This window comes from Oncorhynchus nerka, linkage group LG12, assembly GCF_034236695.1.
Source record: "Oncorhynchus nerka isolate Pitt River linkage group LG12, Oner_Uvic_2.0, whole genome shotgun sequence".
NCBI lineage: Eukaryota > Metazoa > Chordata > Actinopteri > Salmoniformes > Salmonidae > Oncorhynchus > Oncorhynchus nerka.
In genome coordinates, this window is record NC_088407.1 from 31507291 (window position 1) to 31527964 (window position 20674).

Sequence of the window (20674 nt, forward strand, 5' to 3'; positions counted from 1 at the left end):
CCTTTGCTAAGATAATCCATCTACCTGACAGGTGTGGAATACCAAGAAGTTGATCAAACAACATGATCATTACACAAGTGTTCCTTGTGCTGGGGACAATAAAGGGCCACTCTAAAATGTGCAGTTTTGTTACACAATACAATGCCACAGATATTTCAAGTTTTGAAGGAGCATGCTATTGGTATGCTGACTGCAGGAATGTCCACCAGAGCTGTTTCCAGATCATTTATGTTAATTTCTCTACCATAAGCCGCCTCCAATGTTGTTTTAGAGAATTTGGCAGTACGTCCAACTGGCCTCACAACCGCAGACCACGTGTAGCCACACCAGCCCAGGACCACCACATCCAGCTTCTCCGCACAGCCATTGAAGAGGAGTGGGACAACATTCGAAAGGCCGCAATCAACAGCCTGATCAACTTGATGCGAAGGAGATATGTCACATTGCATGAGGCAAATTGTGGTCACATCAGATACTGACTGGTTTTCTGATCCACTCCCCTGCCTTTTTTTAAACTTGTCTGTGACCAACAGATGCATATCTGTATTCCCAGTCATGTGAAATCCATAGATTAGAGCCTAATGAATTTATTTCAATTGACTGATTTCCCTATATGAACTGTAACTCAGTAAAATCTTTGAAATTGTTGCATGTTGCTTTTATATTTTTGTTCAGTGTATACTTGAATGTACTGCTATGATGATGACTATTATTTTACTTCACAGTACGTTAAAAAAAAAAGAGTCCGATATTGACAAGATCAGAGATGTACTGTATGTTACAAATCAAATTCCTGTACATTAGTTTATATACCTCATATTTCATCATAAATGTCTCTCCTCCTCTCAGATACAATGGCAGTATAGTTCACAAGCCTTCCCACATTGCCTGCCACCTGTTAAACAATCCACTACAAGCCCAAGGTTTCTCCCCTCCCTGGGTAGGGACAGAATGTCCTGTAAGGAACACAGTATTCCAGCCGGTCTGACGATAGCTCCATTCGTTTCTAACAAGGAACAGAAAGTCCTTGTTCTAATTCTTGACTAAAATTACACACATTATATTCAGTATTATGACTATAATAAGATTCATACATCCATACAGTAACATAGTAGTATTCTGTTTAGTTATGGTTTTAAGTTAAATGTATACATAATTTAGTCATTATTCATCAAAATCCCATAACACAACTGTCCACATATTTTGGTATGTGACCCCAGTGGAAATCGAACCCACAACTATGGTGTTGCTAGTGCCATGCTCTTGTAAACTGAGCCACATATAGGACCACTACAACACATACTGTAAGTACTATACAATATTGTAAAATACAGTAGACGATTACAATACAGGTGGAAGATGTCTGGTTGCCAGACCCATGAGCGTACCATCCTCCTTCAGGCCATGGATGAGGCATGTGATGACATCGTTCCTGACCTACAGTATGTCAGGCTTGATTTCGCCATGCCAAAATGCTTTTCCCCAGATTCATGAACAATGACGATATTTACTGCGATTTCTATGAGCACCTAAAGTATGTCCAAAGGCTCAAGACATACTTGATGCAAACTAGTGCCTGCTAATCGTTATGTTTCTGTCACAGCTTTCTTCTGTTGAAGGAGAGGCAGACCAAAACGCAGCGTGGTTACTTTGATACGCTTTAATAAAGATGAAAATAGAACAATATACAAATACAAGCAACGTGACAAACCAAAAACAGCCCTATCTGGGGCCTGTTGCACAAAACTAGGATAAGGGATTAAGCCAGGATATCTTGGTGATCCTGGCTCAATTGATCCGTAATCCGGTTGCACTAAAGATGGATAGGGGGCAGGAGGATATGTTATGGTATAAATTACCATGGAGATTTATTCTGTGGAGCTAGCCTGCTCCAGACCAGGCTAAATTCCAGGATCTATTTAATCTCATCCCTAATGTCAGTCAGCAGTCACCACAAATGGAAACCAATAGTTATTTCACTGCTCACTATACATTGTTATCACATATAACTAGACCCACTGTTATTATTTAAACGTTTGTGATCATTAATTTCAATGATTTTGGATAAAAAATGATTTTTAGATGTTGCTATCATTAGATAATTTACAGTTTCCCATAGACTATAAGGCTATATATAAAATGATAGAATATTAGGGCCACAGAGGGGAAAAAAAACACAAGTCATAATATTGTAACCAGTTGTTTTAAAGGAGGACAGTTGTTAAAATGACAGATGTGGGGCATTTCGTGAAATTGTACTTCAGTATGGTTTCATAAACAAAGACATGCTGATGTGCCAGAATATTAAGTATCACATTGTCATAAGTATCAAAACTGTAAAAACAATATGTATCTTTTCTGCAGAAAGAACCAGCCTCATAAATTTATGACTTTATCCTTTTTCTTCAGTGTGGCCCTAGTACTCTGTCATATAAACAAATACACATTCCATATGAATATAAAAACACAATGTGTAACATTATGTTCCTTTATTGAATAAGGACAAAACAAAGCAGGTAAACCATCAGCTCCTTTCAAAACTGAAGTCACAGTGACTCTACAAGATGGAAAGCACAGAATCCAAGCATATTATACAAAATGATACATACACATTCAAAGGTCTGTATATAACACACCCTGCATGTCTGCACACTAAAATAAATGCAGGACAAATCCATACACATCAACTGAACAGACAAATGAATGGATGCAGTAGCCTCCCTGCAGCCTTGTATTACACACAGTATACCGCACAAACATCATAAGAGGCCAAATTCGTCAAAAAACTAACCCAAAAAAAACCCAAATTCCTCTGCCACCGCAGGACATATTTAACCAAAATTGAAAGCACACATACTAACTAAAATAATTCAACACATATTGGTCCCTCAGCAGCCGACCACTGTCGTCATCAGGGAAGATTGCCGGATTGTCCCAGTCCATGGCTGGTGGCACTCTGGGGGCCCTCTCCTTCCTCAGGCAGGCCACATTGTGGAGGACAGCACAAGCCACAGTAATATCACATGCCCTAACAGGGCTGACCCTTAATTTGTGAAGGCAGTGAAAGCGTGCCTTCAGGAGGCCAAAGGTCATTTCAACTCTGGCCCTGGTCCTGGCATGGGCATGGTTGTAGGCCTGCTGTGCTTCCTGGGGGTCTGTGAAAGGTGTCAGGAGAAAAGGCTGGCAGCCATACCCCTGTCTCCCAGCAACACACCAGAGAATTCACCTGTCAACACAAAATCTCATCATTACTACCTCATAAACACAGTGATATTCTTGACACAGCCATGATGGTTATAAATAGGGGTTGTGTGGCTTACCTTGTGATAGGCACTGATAGATTTCAGAGGCCCGAAAGATTCTGGAGTCATGGACTGAGCCAGGCCATTTTGCCACAACATTGCTGATCACACAGTCAGCATTGCAGACCATCTGAAATCATAAGATGAGGAATATTACACCAATCAATGCACATCACTGGCAATGCAGAGTGTTCGTCAATGGACAATATCAAAAAGTTATGTTCACCTGAACATTAATGCTGTGAAAGGATTTCCTATTCACAAAATCGGCCTCATGGGCACCTGAGGGGCTTTTATCCTTATGTGTGTGCAGTCCACTGCACCAATGACATTGGGGAAACCTGTCACACAAAGTAATGAGTATCCTACTATGTGTTAACAGTTGTCCTGTAATTTGTAGATCCTCTTACCTGCAATCCTATAGAACTCCTCTTTGATGTCACAGAGTCTTCTGTGGCCAGGGAAGGAGATGAAGACATCTGCTAATGCTTTGATAGCCAGACACACACTCCTTATTGTGCGGCAAATTGTGGCCTTGTTCAGCTGTTCTGCATCCCCCACTGAGTACAGGAAGGCTCCACTAGCAAAAAGCGCAAGGCCACACAAACCATTTGCTCCACACTCAGTGCATGGCTCCGTGCAGTGCGGTGCTTAATCCTGGGACCCAGTAGTCTGCATAGATACCTGATGCCATCTGCAGAAAACCTGTATCTTTCATATAGATGGTCATCAGGGAAGGCCAGTGGGTCCAACCGGTCCCTGAAGACCCTTTCTCGCCTGAAGGCTCTCCTCAGCACAAGTGCTTCTTCATCCACCACATCTCGCACGAATGGGCATGCCATTGTCAGAGCAGAAAGGAACACACAATTTTGGGCCTTCATATAGGCTAGTGGCCACACCTGGTGCTGGGGGTGGGCAAAGAGGGCGATGCCTTATAACGATGACTTGGTTGTACTGATTGCTGGGAAAATAAAAAAAACCTTAGAAAGATGCCACCGTCCTGTGTGCTCACAATAAGAGCTCATATGTCATGGCTCACTTGACTTTACGAGAATATACCTAATTTTTATTTTGAGCTGTGTCATCTTCTTGGAGCTGGGGGAGGAAAGAAAAATAATGATTAATACATTTGTGTTACAGTTAGCATACAGTGTACATTGAAGGCATATCTCACCTCCCTCTCAAGTTTTTTTATTTCAAGGTCCAGTTTCCTAATTGTCCTCTTTTTTATTTCGGACTCCAGTGCAAGATTTTCCATCTTTTTCTTCTTGTACTGAATGTCTATGTCTGCCAGTTCTATTTGGCGCCGGAGGTGGTTGCCATACAACTTTCTGATAGCTTGTGAGCTCTGTGAACACAATACAATTAGCGCAGCTGGAATTTGGCAGGATGTGGTGTCCTTTTATTAATACGCACTATGTTGCCAGGCTGGTTTTCCCACTGTATAGCATCTGGGTCCTGTAAAAGAAATTAGATTTTTGATTTTGATGAGGACTCCTCACCATTGTAGAGTAAATAGTACTTTCACAGTCTTAACATGATACCTCATGCCTTCTGGAATCCAGAGAGATGGTCTCCTCCTCATCATCATCGTCGTCTCCATCATGTGCTGTTGCTGCTGCACTGGGGCCTTCACCCTATCACATTTAATCGGATTCATATTGAAGCTAGTAGACAAGACATGCCAGGCCTACAGTATGCCTTTGATGGAGTACTCACTGGATCAGCATCGTCTGGTGCTTGTGCTGGTGGCTCTAACAGGAACACAGTGCTGCCAGGCACTGCAAGGCAATAGGTAAACCAAAGTCAGACAGTCCAAATTGATTCAATATGAATGTGGTTGTATCCCATGTAGAGATGGAAGGACATACCTTGAATGAAGCGGGTGGCATCTTGGGAGGAACCTATGCTCGTCTCTTTCCCCCCAGGGATCCCCTCTAAGACGGGCCTGCCTTTATTTAGCTCCAAGGCCATGTCCTCTGCTGGGGTAAGGTCAGCCTTTGGTGACCCACCACCCGTGCCTTGTCTGTGGGTATTCTTTTTCACTGCTAAAACAGTACAGACAATGTGTGAGCAGGCACCTTCTGGGTACAATATATGCTTGTGCTTTGTTAAATATTAGTCAGGGACCATACCATTCTGCAGAATGTTCTTGTATTTGATTTTGACCTGCTGCCATGTCCGTTTTGGCCCGTTCATGTTTAATCTACACACACACACACATTTAATGGAGTCACACTGCAAAAAATTACTTGGTATTTTTGTCTTGTTTTCAGTAAAAATATCAAAAAATGTATCATAGCTTTATACAGTGTGATGGAGTTACTTTACACAATTTCACTCATATCTGCAGTGCATTTCAATTAAAAATTTAACCGTTTCATAATTACAGTACAACTGCATTTTTGGAGATGTGAATTAAATATTTGAATTGTAATTGTGATGTTTCAGCGGAGCGGTGAGTGTGTAATTGTGCACTACTTACGCATTCAGGCGGTCTGCAATACTTTGCCACGCTTTTTCTCTTTGCTTTATCACTGTGGCGGTGTTGCCTTTCTTCTTAATTATATCTTTTACCTCCTCGTATGCCTCCATGAGGATTTGTGCTTCCGACGGGGAAAAGTACGCGGCTCTAGTTGCCATGGTAAATCAGTTAATCTGTGATCTGTGGCAGGGTCTATTTGAGTGAGCCGTGAGCGCGCACCTATCCAGGATTGGTTTCACCTGGCTTAATGAATCCGTGTCTGCTCATCCTGGCTTGGTCTTTGTGCAACCAATTAAGCCTGGACGCACATGTTTTGGCTTCATTGAGCTCAGCTGAGTCATTTATCCCATGTCTTAATTCTACTTTTGTGCAACAGGCCCCAGGTGTTACAAACAAAGACAGGAACAATCACCCACAAAACCCAACACAAAACAGGCTACCTAAATATGGTTCCCAATCAGAGACAATGACTAACACCTGCCTCTGATTGAGAACAATATCAGGCCCAAACACAGAAACAGACAAACACACCCTGACCAAACAAGACAAAGAACATACAAAGCAAACTATGGTCAGGGTGTGACAGTTTGTTTCATTTCTTTCATTTGATTACATTGTGAAAGAGGATCTTCAATGATCACACCTTTTTTAATTTCATTTCATTTGACCTTTATTTATACAGGTTTTTCTCGTTGAGATAACATCTCTTTTCCAAGAGAGACCTGGGGCCTGTTGCACAAAAGTAGAATTAAGACATCCGGGATAAATGACTCAGCTGAGCTCAATGAAGCCAAAACATGTGCGTCCAGGCTTAATTGGTTGCACAAAGACCAAGCCAGGATGAGCAGACACGGATTCATTAAGCCAGGTGAAACCAATCCTGGATAGGTGCGCGCTCACGGCTCACTCAAATAGACCCTGCCACAGATCACAGATTAACTGATTTACCATGGCAACTAGAGCCGCGTACTTTTCCCCGTCGGAAGCACAAATCCTCATGGAGGCATACGAGGAGGTAAAAGATATAATTAAGAAGAAAGGCAACACCGCCACAGTGATAAAGCAAAGAGAAAAAGCGTGGCAAAGTATTGCAGACCGCCTGAATGCGTAAGTAGTGCACAATTACACACTCACCGCTCCGCTGAAACATCACAATTACAATTCAAATATTTAATTCACATCTCCAAAAATGAAACGGTTAAATTTTTAATTGAAATGCACTGCAGATATGAGTGAAATTGTGTAAAGTAACTCCATCACACTGTATAAAGCTATGATACATTTTTTGATATTTTTACTGAAAACAAGACAAAAATACCAAGTAATTTTTTGCAGTGTGACTCCATTAAATGTGTGTGTGTGTGTAGATTAAACATGAACGGGCCAAAACGGACATGGCAGCAGGTCAAAATCAAATACAAGAACATTCTGCAGAATGGTATGGTCCCTGACTAATATTTAACAAAGCACAAGCATATATTGTACCCAGAAGGTGCCTGCTCACACATTGTCTGTACTGTTTTAGCAGTGAAAAAGAATACCCACAGACAAGGCACGGGTGGTGGGTCACCAAAGGCTGACCTTACCCCAGCAGAGGACATGGCCTTGGAGCTAAATAAAGGCAGGCCCGTCTTAGAGGGGATCCCTGGGGGGAAAGAGACGAGCATAGGTTCCTCCCAAGATGCCACCCGCTTCATTCAAGGTATGTCCTTCCATCTCTACATGGGATACAACCACATTCATATTGAATCAATTTGGACTGTCTGACTTTGGTTTACCTATTGCCTTGCAGTGCCTGGCAGCACTGTGTTCCTGTTAGAGCCACCAGCACAAGCACCAGACGATGCTGATCCAGTGAGTACTCCATCAAAGGCATACTGTAGGCCTGGCATGTCTTGTCTACTAGCTTCAATATGAATCCGATTAAATGTGATAGGGTGAAGGCCCCAGTGCAGCAGCAACAGCACATGATGGAGACGATGATGAGGAGGAGACCATCTCTCTGGATTCCAGAAGGCATGAGGTATCATGTTAAGACTGTGAAAGTACTATTTACTCTACAATGGTGAGGAGTCCTCATCAAAATCAAAAAATCTAATTTCTTTTACAGGACCCAGATGCTATACAGTGGGAAAACCAGCCTGGCAACATAGTGCGTATTAATAAAAGGACACCACATCCTGCCAAATTCCAGCTGCGCTAATTGTATTGTGTTCACAGAGCTCACAAGCTATCAGAAAGTTGTATGGCAACCACCTCCGGCGCCAAATAGAACTGGCAGACATAGACATTCAGTACAAGAAGAAAAAGATGGAAAATCTTGCACTGGAGTCCGAAAATAAAAAAGAGGACAATTAGGAAACTGGACCTTGAAATAAAAAAAAAAAAAACTTGAGAGGGAGGTGAGATATGCCTTCAATGTACACTGTATGCTAACTGTAACACAAATGTATTAATCATTATTTTTCTTTCCTCCCCAGCTCCAAGAAGATGACACAGCTCAAAATAAAAATTAGGTATATTCTCGTAAAGTCAAGTGAGCCATGACATATGAGCTCTTATTGTGAGCACACAGGACGGTGGCATCTTTCTAAGGTTTTTTTATTTTCCCAGCAATCAGTACAACCAAGTCATCGTTATAAGGCATCGCCCTCTTTTGCCCACCCCCCAGCACCAGGTGTGGCCACTAGCCTATATGAAGGCCCAAAATTGTGTGTTCCTTTCTGCTCTGACAATGGCATGCCCATTCGTGCGAGATGTGGTGGATGAAGAAGCACTTGTGCTGAGGAGAGCCTTCAGGCGAGAAAGGGTCTTCAGGGACCGGTTGGACCCACTGGCCTTCCCTGATGACCATCTATATGAAAGATACAGGTTTTCTGCAGATGGCATCAGGTATCTATGCAGACTACTGGGTCCCAGGATTAAGCACCGCACTGCACGGAGCCATGCACTGAGTGTGGAGCAAATGGTTTGTGTGGCCTTGCGCTTTTTGCTAGTGGAGCCTTCCTGTACTCAGTGGGGGATGCAGAACAGCTGAACAAGGCCACAATTTGCCGCACAATAAGGAGTGTGTGTCTGGCTATCAAAGCATTAGCAGATGTCTTCATCTCCTTCCCTGGCCACAGAAGACTCTGTGACATCAAAGAGGAGTTCTATAGGATTGCAGGTAAGAGGATCTACAAATTACAGGACAACTGTTAACACATAGTAGGATACTCATTACTTTGTGTGACAGGTTTCCCCAATGTCATTGGTGCAGTGGACTGCACACACATAAGGATAAAAGCCCCTCAGGTGCCCATGAGGCCGATTTTGTGAATAGGAAATCCTTTCACAGCATTAATGTTCAGGTGAACATAACTTTTGATATTGTCCATTGACGAACACTCTGCATTGCCAGTGATGTGCATTGATTGGTGTAATATTCCTCATCTTATGATTTCAGATGGTCTGCAATGCTGACTGTGTGATCAGCAATGTTGTGGCAAAATGGCCTGGCTCAGTCCATGACTCCAGAATCTTTCGGGCCTCTGAAATCTATCAGTGCCTATCACAAGGTAAGCCACACAACCCTATTTATAACCATCATGGCTGTGTCAAGAATATCACTGTGTTTATGAGGTAGTAATGATGAGATTTTGTGTTGACAGGTGAATTCTCTGGTGTGTTGCTGGGAGACAGGGGTATGGCTGCCAGCCTTTCTCCTGACACCTTTCACAGACCCCAGGAAGCACAGCAGGCCTACAACCATGCCCATGCCAGGACCAGGGCCAGAGTTGAAATGACCTTTGGCCTCCTGAAGGCACGCTTTCACTGCCTTCACAAATTAAGGGTCAGCCCTGTTAGGGCATGTGATATTACTGTGGCTTGTGCTGTCCTCCACAATGTGGCCTGCCTGAGGAAGGAGAGGGCCCCCAGAGTGCCACCAGCCATGGACTGGGACAATCCGGCAATCTTCCTGATGACGACAGTGGTCGGCTGCTGAGGGACCAATATGTGTTGAATTATTTTAGTTAGTATGTGTGCTTTCAATTTTGGTTAAATATGTCCCGGTGGCAGAGGAATTTGGGTTTTTTTGGGTTAGTTTTTGACCTAATTTGGCCTCTTATGATGTTTGTGCGGTATACTGTGTGTAATACAAGGCTGCAGGGAGGCTACTGCATCCATTCATTTGTCTGTTCAGTTGATGTGTATGGATTTGTCCTGCATTTATTTTAGTGTGCAGACATGCAGGGTGTGTTATATACAGACCTTTGAATGTGTATGTATCATTTTGTATAATATGCTTGGATTCTGTGCTTTCCATCTTGTAGAGTCACTGTGACTTCAGTTTTGAAAGGAGCTGATGGTTTACCTGCTTTGTTTTGTCCTTATTCAATAAAGGAACATAATGTTACACATTGTGTTTTTATATTCATATGGAATGTGTATTTGTTTATATGACAGAGTACTAGGGCCACACTGAAGAAAAAGGATAAAGTCATACATTTATGAGGCTGGTTCTTTCTGCAGAAAAGATACATATTGTTTTTACAGTTTTGATACTTATGACAATGTGATACTTAATATTCTGGCACATCAGCATGTCTTTGTTTATGAAACCATACTGAAGTACAATTTCACGAAATGCCCCACATCTGTCATTTTAACAACTGTCCTTTAAAACAACTGGTTACAATATTATGACTTGTGTTTTTCCCCTCTGTGGCCCTAATATTCTATCATTTTATATATAGCCTTATAGTCTATGGGAAACTGTAAATTATCTAATGATAGCAACATCATCTAAAAATCATTTTTTATCCAAAATCATTGAAATTAATGATCACAAACGTTTAAATAATAACAGTGGGTCTAGTTATATGTGATAACAATGTATAGTGAGCAGTGAAATAACTATTGGTTTCATTTGTGGTGACTGCTGACTTATTAAATAGATCCTGGAATTTAGCCTGGTCTGGAGCAGGCTAGCTCCACAGAATAAATCTCCATGGTAATTTATACCATAACATATCCTCCTGCCCCCTATCCATCTTTAGTGCAACCGGATTACGGATCAATTGAGCCAGGATCACCAAGATATCCTGGCTTAATCCCTTATCCTAGTTTTGTGCAACAGGCCCCTGGTCCAACAGCAGCAGAGGGAACAATGTTTCAGACAAAACTTATATACACTAACACAACATTAAACAGAACTATTAAAACACACATACAGTCCAACAATTACATATTATGTTAAACACACGAAAGTCTTGACTAAAAACAGCTGTCCTAAAGACAATTACACTCTTCTATGACATATACATCGATCAAGTGTTTAAACTCCACCCACTAAAACTGGGATAGAACTTATGGAAATGTGTTCAGTCAATTGGAATGGATAGTGCAAGTGTATGGCCTAACGTGAAAACACGGTAATATACAGTAGCCTTCTGTAGCATACTACATAATGACTGAAATATATTGTTATATACAAGCCAGGGATTTCAGCAGTGCATTGTACACTACTCTATAATTCAAAAATAGAGTAGTGACTCTTTCCACTTTGTCCTATTGAAGTCCACTGGCTGATGGAGAAGGGTGTAGTATTTACAGCCACATCCATATGATTTGTTTTTACCTTCCAGCATACACTACATATACAAAAGTATGTGGACACCCCTTCAAGTGGATTTGTCTATTTCATCCACACCCATTGCAGACAGGTGTTTAGAATCAAGCATACAGCCATGCAATCAGCTCAATGGCCTTACTGAAGAGCTCAGTGACTTTCAACGTGACACCGCCATAAGATGCCACCTGCAGTGGAAACACGTTCTCTAGAGTGATGAATAACGTTTCACCATCTGGCAGTCCGACAGACAAATCTGTTTTTGCGGGATGCCAGGAAAATGCTAACTGCCCCAATAAATAGTGCCAACTGTAAAGTTTGGTGGAGGAGGAATAATGGTCTGGGGCTGTTTTTCATGGTTTGGGCTAGGCCCCTTAGTTCCAGTAAAGGGAAACATTAACACTACAGCATACAATGGCATTCCAGACGATTCTGTGCTTCCATCTTTGTGGCAACAGTTTGGGGAAGGCCCTTTCCTGTTTCAGTATGACAATGCCCCTGTGCACAAAGCAGGTCCATACAGAAATGGTTTGTCGAGATCGTGTGGAAAAACATGACTAGCCTGCACAGAGCCCTGACCTCAACCCCATTGAACACCTTTGAATTGGAACGCAGACTGCGAGCCAGGCCTAATTGCCCAACATCAGTGCCCAACGTCACTAATGCTCTTGTGGCTGAATGGAAGCATGTCCCAGCAGCAATATTCCAACATCTAATGGAAAGTCTTCCCAGAAAAGTGGAGACTGTTATTGCATCAAAGGGGGGACCAACTCCATATTAATGCCCATGATTTTGGAATGAGATGTTCGACGAGCAGGTGTCCACATACTTCTGGTCATGTAGTGTAAATTGATGTCAGATTGATACGTTTATGTGGTGAAAATATACATATGTACAGTGTTCAGCAGTTATCAAACTATACACAGTGCATTCAGAAAGTATTCAGACGTCTTGTATTTTTTCACATTTTCTTACGTTACAAGCTTATTGTAAAATGTATTACATACATTTTTATCTTCATCAATGTACACACAATACCCCATAATGACAAAGCGAAAAAAGGTTTTGAGACATTTTAGCAAATGTATATTAAAAAAAAGAAATACCTTATTTACATAGGTATTCAAACGCTTTGTTTTGAACCTCGAAATTCAAAATCAAATCAAATCAAAATTATTTATTTATATAGCCCTTCGTACATCAGCTGATATGTCAAAGTGCTGACAGAAACCCAGCCTAAAACCCCAAACAGCAAGCAATGCAGGTGTAGAAGCACGGTGGCTAGGAAAAACTCCCTAGAAAGGCCAAAACCTAGGAAGAAACCTAGAGAGGAACCAGGCTATGTGGGGTGGCCAGTCCTCTTCTGGCTGTCCCGGGTGGAGATTATAACAGAACATGGCCAAGATGTTCAAATGTTCATAAATGACCGGCATGGTCGAATAATAATAAGGCAGAACAGTTGAAACTGGAGCAGCAGCACGGCCAGGTGGACTGGGGACAGCAAGGAGTCATCATGTCAGGTAGTCCTGAGGCATGGTCCTAGGGCTTAGGTCCTCCGAGAGAGAGAAAGAAAGAGAGAAAGAGAGAATTAGAGAGAGCACACTTAAATTCACACAGGACACCGAATAGGACAGGAGAAGTACTCCAGATATAACAAACTGACCCTAGCCCCCCGACACATAAACTACTGCAGCATAAATACTGGAGGCTGAGACAGGAGGGGTCAGGAGACACTGTGGCCCCATCCGAGGACACCCCCGGACAGGACCAAACAGGAAGGATATAACCCCACCCACTTTGCCAAAGCACAGCCCCCACACTACTAGAGGGATATCTTCAACCACCAACTTACCATCCTGAGACAAGGCTGAGTATAGCCCACAAAGATCTCCGCCAGGCACAACTCAAGGGGGGGGCGCCAACCCAGACAGGATGATAACATCAGTGACGCAACCCACTCAGGTGACGTACCCTCCCAGGGACGGTATGAGAGAGCCCCAGTAAGCCAGTGACTCAGCCCCTGTAATAGGGTTAGAGGCAGAGAATCCCAGTGGAAAGAGGGGAACCGGCCAGGCAGAGACAGCAAGGGCGGTTCGTTGCTCCAGAGCCTTTCCGTTCACCTTCCCACTCCTGGGCCAGACTACACTCAATCATATGACCCACTGAAGAGATGAGTCTTCAGTAAAGACTTAAAGGTTGAGACAGAGTTTGCGTCTCTGACATGGGTAGGCAGACCGTTCCATAAAAATGGAGCTCTATAGGAGAAAGCCCTGCCTGCAGCTGTTTGCTTAGAAATTCTAGGGACAATTAGGAACTCAGGTGCATCCTGTTTCCTGTCTATATAAGGTCCCACAGTTGACAGTGCATGTCAGAGCAAAAACCAAGCCATGAGGTAGAAGGAATTGTCCATAGAGCTCCGAGACAGGATTGTGACGAGGCACAGATCTGGGTGAAGGGTACCAAAACATTTCTGCAGCATTGAAGGTCCCCAAGAACACAGTGGCATCCATCATTCTTAAATGGAAGAAGTTTGGAAGCACCACGACTCTTCCTAGAGCTGGCCGCCCGGCCAAACTGAACAATCTAGGGAGAAGGGCCTTGGTCAGGGAGCTGACCAAGAACCCGATGGTCACTCTGACAGAGCTCCAGGAACCTGGCACCATCCTACGGTGAAACATGGTGGTAGCAGCATCATGCTGTGGGGATGTTTTTCAGCGGCAGGGACTGGGAGACTAGTCAGGATCGAGGGAAAGATGAACGGAGCAAAGTACAGAGAGATCCTTGATGAAAACCTGCTCCAGAGCGGGGTGAATATTCACCTTCCAACAGGACAACGACCCTAAACATACAACTAAGAATACGCAGGAGTGACTTTGGGACAAGTCTCTGAATGTCCTTGAGTGGCCCAGCCAGAGCCAGACTTGAGCCCGATCGAACATCTCTGGAGAGACCTGAAAATAGCTGTGCAGCAACGCTCCCCATCAAACCTGAGAGAGCTTGAGAGGATCTGCAGAGAAGAATGGGAGAAACTCCCCAAATACAGATGTGCCAAGCTTGTAGCGTCATACTCAAAAAGACTCGAGGCTGTAATCGCTGCCAAAGGTGCTTTAACAAAGTACTGAGTAAAGGGTCTGAATACTTATGTAAATGTGATATTGCAGTTTTCTATTTGTAATAGATTTTAAAAAATGTCTAAACCTGTTTTTACTTTGTCATTATGGAATATTGTGTGTAGATTGATGAAGGGAAAAAACGATTTAATCAATTTTAGAATAAGGCTGTAACATAAAAAATGTGGATTAAGTCAAGTGGTCTGAATACTTTCCGAACGCACTACATCATTTTGGTTCAGTATCAGTTTTGAGCACTTTGATTAAGTGATAATTTTAACAAATAACAAGACAATTATATCAAAAGTAAAGTGAATATTGCATTTTGAAAAGCAGATACTTAGATTGAATATGTATCCAAATAGAAAGATTTATTTGAAAAAATTGAAAATGCGCATAGTTTTGAAACATGAGCAATTTGGATTATCTGTTTAGATTTTTGTGCTTAAGAGTTGTGAAAATGTACCATATACTTGTGAAAACTGCACCAAAGTGATTGAAAAAAAAACCTATTAGACAATAAGCTAACATGATTCATATGGTTTTGAGATAATGTGCCATGTTTGTGACAGGTGACAGAATCAGTTTTTTTTACAGTAATATTAATGATTATTTTCTTAAATTATGTAACTCTATAAATTGAACCAGTGGGTCAGTTTGTAGATTTGCTTCATAAATAGTTTGATCACAGCACCGGTTTAAATTGAATAGTGTGTGTGTGTGTGTGTGTGTGTCAGTGTTGACGACCAGACATGATCAACACTCCATTCCGAGATTCAACAGCTGCATACTCATATTGCGTACTCATCCCTGCCAAGAGTTACAGCACTGGTCATGTCACGGCCAGAGGGTGGCCCTACTCAGTATTACACAAATCTCATTGATCTGGTTTGTTACAAGCCATCGTATGTTATATCCGATCTCTGGATGACCGATTTAATGCAAAAATTTACTGAAACGTGCACTCCTGGTTGCAAACTCCTGTTTGATCAGTGATAAGCTTAAGGTAAGTAAGGCATAGATCCAATCAGATCAAGCGGCATAACATATGTTTTGGTGGTGTCGCAGGTGGAACTGCGTTGGAGCTCTCAAATGGTTGAGCAGCTGCTCTTGTGATCATTGTCACGAAGCCACGCCCGTCCCACTCGCGTTAGAAGTCCCCGAAACAAAATAGTGTAACGTTTATAGAAATAAATCGAATTGAAAATCATTAAACGAAATCATGAGGATTTAATCAGCCTGGTCAAGGTGTAGATTACATCTCACAATCCGGTGTTCAAACTCGTAAATAAAGGCTGCATGGGATTTGTCTTCATGCAATGGCAATGTCTGCTTTAGGTATGATGCCAGGAGCCGCTTGTGGATTTGACAGCTCTAAAGCAGTTTCACATCTGACACCCTCAGCTATGCAGTTGTCGGCTAATGCATATCTGATTGAATCCTAAGCCAGGAAGAGAGGAAGGAAGGAAGGAATAAATTGATAAGGCCCACGAGCGATCAGGGCAAAGCTGCCTTTGAGGAGTCAGGGTGGGCACCCAACAAAGAGGCACAGTTGTAGAATCTCCATGGCTCTGCAAAGCAATGGTGGCCAACCGTGTAATGTACACTGGGTATCTAGGTAACCAGAGAGGTACCCAGCCGCCAGGGAAGAGAAGGAAAGTGGGCGAAGCCCCAGTTATGTCAGCTCTGCGTCTGAATAACTCCGGCCCCTGCTGCATAATCCAAATGATTTCTACCGTCTGTATATTTCTGTCTGTCTGCCCATCTGCCTGTCTGTATATCTGTCACTTGTTTGCCTCGGCTGTCTAGGACCAAGTAAATTTACCTGACCGTCTCTCCTATGCGGACCTCACTCCATTAAAAAACACCATTCCGTGCTGTGACCAAGGCTAAACCTTCCTTCCCCCACTGAAACAGGGTAAATTTAGAGGGCTATTTTAGACAGGCGGGCTGGTCTGTGCAAGTCTTGGAGAGTAGATACAGTTACTTTTGGAGTCAGCTTGTTAAAACAGCAGGTGGTAAATCATGTTGGCCGTTAATCGTAAATGGTTCCAAGTCCTCTGCGGGTGGTTAACAAGGAACTGGTACCCTAGAATTCATGCATGCACACACGCACGCACACACACACACACCAATACACGCAGTGCAGACTTTCACTGGATCAATGATTGTCATGATTGATAATTTTTCTCATTTTTCTTCTCACAAAACCTCTCAAAACACAATATGTCTAGATACAAACACTGCTTCAGTGTATTTTAACCGTACAATGGGTCTTCACTGTGTACAGCTTCACTATATATATTTCCAAGGTGATAATTATAGCCATTGCCTAATATCTCAAGGTATTCAACACAGCACTGTATTCCCCCAGTGAATTTAGTTAGAGCTCATAGGTCATACTCTGCTATGGGCTAGTACAGGTTCTAAGATGTCTTGTGAAAATCCCTGTAAAAGCTATCAGCTATCGGGAGGCAAGGCAAGACATCTTCTTTAGCAGCCAATAACTCATCCAGACACAAGGTTTCCTAGATGGGCCATATCTCTCATCTCAATTCATAGGCAAGGCACACATACAGTATATGGGACTGTATTCAAATCCACAAAAAAAGCCTGATGGTTCATGTTATGCCTGTGGCATTTTTTGTATGCAATGAGAGAGCGAGAGACAGACAGATAGAGAAAGTGAAACAGCTGTAAGCTAAAATACAAAAAGGTCTAGAACAAAGATAACAACCCAACACATGGGGCTGCGGAGTGGGGCAGCGGTCTAAGGCACAGCATCTCAGTGCTAGAGGCGTCACTACAGACCCTGGTTCAATTTCAGGCTGTATCACAACCGGCTGTGATTAGGAGTTCGATAGGGCGGCACACAATTGGCCCAGCGTTGTCCGGGGGCCCAGTGTTCTCCGGGTTAGGGTTTGGCCGGGGTAGGCCGTCATTGTAAATAAGAATTTGTTGTTAACTGACTTAGCTAAATACAATTTAAATTAAATAAATAAATGGATCCTGGATACAGGGGGTTGGTGGCACCTTAATTAGGGAGGCCGGGCTCGTGGTAATGGCTAGAGCGGAATACGTGGAATAGTATCAAACACATGGTTTCTATGCGTTTGATGCCATTCCAGTCATTATTATGAGTCGTCCTCCCCTCAGCAGCTTCCACTGATCTTGGAGCTTTTCTCTACTGGGTCATGTTAGCAGTGGCTGTGGGTTCACACTTCACACACATAGGAGAGAACATAACAGGGATCGGAGGGTTGTACAGGCATGGAGGTGTTGGGTAGCTGACGGATGGCCTCCGAACCCTGTACCTGTAACATCAGAACGGGCCGGTGGGAGCCTGACACCCTGCGAGGCTCCAGAGGAAGCCTGGTGAACAGGCATGATGAGTCAGACCGGCTTTACCATCTGTCACTATGCATTTATCAGCTAGTCAGCCAATGGGGTCAAGGCTGGAGCTGGACAGGGGATTTCCAAAGGGAGGGTAGATACTAGGTGTAAAGGTTATCTGATATGGATCCTGGTATGTTTGTATGGGACCTGGTACTGGAGCCTGTATTGTGTGGGTGGTAAGCGTAATGTTACAGGACATTTGCATGACAATTGCTACTTGTATAGTGTTGTATAATCATTTTTGTATCCTTGTTAAATTCAAGAAATCAAATCCAACTTTTGTTTTGTCTTTTGTTAAATTTCACTTTGCCCACATTACTCTCAAAAAGAACAACAGAACACTCCCCATTTCTCTAATGACAGTTACTTCAATCATCAATTTTGACAAGGCACTTCTCCATTCTTGAATTGTAATTTCAACTAATTTCTAGCACCAGCTAACCCTAGCTGTCTACTTGCTCAGATGCACAACTGAGACTATTTGCACCTTAAAGGGCAATTCCACCACTTTTCAACCTCATATTCATTATCCAAACCAGTGTCTAAATATGTGAAGACAGAGCATTTCTATAATCTGTTGTTAAAAAAGAAATGAACGGTCCTAAAAAATGCTTCCCTGTGGCATCGCAGGCTATGCTTAAAAGTAGAAAACAGTGATTTTCAAAACTTACAATGAGTTTCTATCCAGAGGGAGGGTAGCCTAGTGGGGCGGCAGGGTAGCCTAGTGGTGAGAGCGTTGGACTAGTAACCGGAAGGTTGCAAATTCAAATCCCCGAGCTGACAAGGTACAACTCTGTCGTTCTGCCCCTGAACATGCAGTTAACCCACTGTTCCTTGGCCGTCATTGAAAATAAGAATTTGTTCTTAACTGACTTGCCTAGTAAAATAAAGGTTAAATAAATAAAAATAAATAAATAAAATGTCCTGCTCCCCACGCCACCGCGAATCTCATAGTGTTTGAAAATGTTTTCACTTTTGAAGATGTCATCGGGTAAAACTTTGCAACTTTAGATTTGTTTCGACAAATCTTAGAATTGCGCCGTTTTCACATATGTTTTTACACTGGTATTGTGCTGGAGATACTGAAAATGAGGTTGAAAAGTGGCGGGGTTGCCCTTTAAAGCTGCCACGTCCGTTTGCCATATCACGACAACAAAGAACTTGCTGCAAACAACAAACAAACGCACATGATTGCACGCGCGATAGAAGAGAACAATATGGACTGCACTAACAACGCTGTGGGGTAGTCAGTGACGCTGTCCCTCCCCCCTACTGCGGATTCCGTCTTTAAAGACTATCTACACCTAGAGACTACTTGTACTGACTCGCCCCACATCCAAAACGTACACGTCTAACCATGGCAGGTAGCCTAGGGTTAGCAGATGCTAAGCTACAGTACTGTTTCATCTTCCGTGTAGGTCATCGGTTTTATTTTCCAAAGATTGCATGTATGAGGTATGAAAGCAAGACTATTTGCATTGTGCGCGTTGGGTCAGTAACCGAACGGTTGCTAGCTTGAATCCCTGAGCCGACAAAGTGAAACATCTGTTGATCTGCCCTTGATTACGCTTAACCGTAATTGCTCCAAAGGTCGCCGGCTGATCTCTGGCTATGACCCCACTCTCCGAGGGTGTCTCGGGGGGGTATGAACAAAAAAAACACATTTCCACCTCTCACTTGTACATGCAGTGAAACGGGACAAATATAAGCATCACCTATTTGACACACTGATATTCAACGCTGCTTACCTAGTATATACTGTTGATTTAACTGCACTACCAAGACACTACACCCACTTTATATTTGTAAATACAGTTATACTTGACATAGCACATTCAGTATCTATTCTGTACATCCTATTATGTACATATTATTACTTTGCATACAACCTTCTTCTAATGACTTGATATTTGACTTTTTTTAAATTATGGATATTCATTATTGTAATGTAATGTCGAAGGAGAAGGCAGGCAAACATTTCCCTGCACCTTTTATACATGCTGTAACTGTGGCGAATTTCATGAATTGCCTCGGATTGACCCATTCCACATACCTATAGGTCTAGGATTAAGTTGGGGAGCAATGAAAAACATTGGTAGCGGTTTGGTTGGCTGACAAATCTGAGCAGACACTGGGCCTCTATTTAGTCACCTGCCCTGACAACAAGGAGCTCGTTGGGTTGTATTTAACCCGGCCTCCTTGGGACACCAGGTCTGTTGAAGGGCTGCCCGTTAGCAAACAGGCTCCTTTGGTTGCCTACAGAGAACTATATTAAGGGCTGGTGCCTTGTGGTTGTAATGGGGCCCTGAAAACAGAATATGTTTTCACAGAAACATGATTCTCGCTTGGTCCGTCTAGCAATCCATTTTGATTAGTATTGTTTTTTTTTCTAAGAATATGATGGTTAGGTGACCTTAGACTCTGGAGTCACGTTTTATGGATTTGTGACAACTGCAATACAGGCATTGGCTCATACTGTATACTGTCTCTGTAAGGTCATAAACTAAACAGCCAGTTGAGATACAGGGTGTTTCCCTAGTATTTACTAAAATACATATAGTATCCTACTTTGAGGAATTCTAGACAGTTGGTAGCTATATACCTGCTACCAAATGGTACTAAATATTACTTATTTGAATGAATCACAAACAAACATAATAGTAAATACTAGATACTTATTGTGTAATAACAATCTTACCTCTTTTCTCAAAGTAAACACCAGGTAAATAGTCAAGTGTAAGATAATCAATCACATTGTAGGCAGCCATAT

At 42.6% G+C, this 20674-nt stretch overlaps 1 protein-coding gene, 1 long non-coding RNA gene and 1 pseudogene across 4 annotated transcripts; 1 reads left to right on the forward strand and 2 right to left on the reverse strand.

Moving 5' to 3' along the window:
- Positions 1 to 3455: 3455 nt before the first annotated feature.
- Positions 3456 to 4208, reverse strand: LOC135574318 (putative nuclease HARBI1; annotated as a pseudogene).
- A 7-nt stretch (positions 4209 to 4215) lies between these two features.
- On the reverse strand, positions 4216 to 6248 carry LOC135574317 (uncharacterized). Of its 3 annotated transcripts, XM_065025486.1 has the most exons (8): positions 5438 to 6246; positions 5174 to 5350; positions 5022 to 5083; positions 4847 to 4939; positions 4719 to 4760; positions 4477 to 4650; positions 4362 to 4397; positions 4220 to 4263 (listed from the first exon to the last, which is right to left on the reverse strand). In XM_065025486.1, the coding sequence occupies exons 1-7, from the start codon at positions 5499 to 5501 to the stop codon at positions 4362 to 4364; spliced, it is 648 nt and encodes a 215-aa protein (XP_064881558.1). In that variant the 5' UTR covers positions 5502 to 6246; the 3' UTR covers positions 4220 to 4263. The 3 variants fall into 3 exon arrangements, 2 of the variants coding, with proteins under 2 accessions (XP_064881556.1, XP_064881558.1); XR_010465328.1 differs by having other exon boundaries at positions 4362 to 4650; positions 5438 to 6248; XM_065025484.1 differs by having other exon boundaries at positions 4216 to 4650; positions 5438 to 6248.
- Positions 6249 to 8166: 1918 nt separating this feature from the next.
- On the forward strand, positions 8167 to 9484 carry LOC135574319 (uncharacterized). Its single transcript, XR_010465329.1, has 4 exons — positions 8167 to 8189; positions 8268 to 8953; positions 9233 to 9344; positions 9438 to 9484. It is a non-coding gene; the product is annotated as an uncharacterized LOC135574319 (long non-coding RNA).
- Positions 9485 to 20674: the final 11190 nt, after the last annotated feature.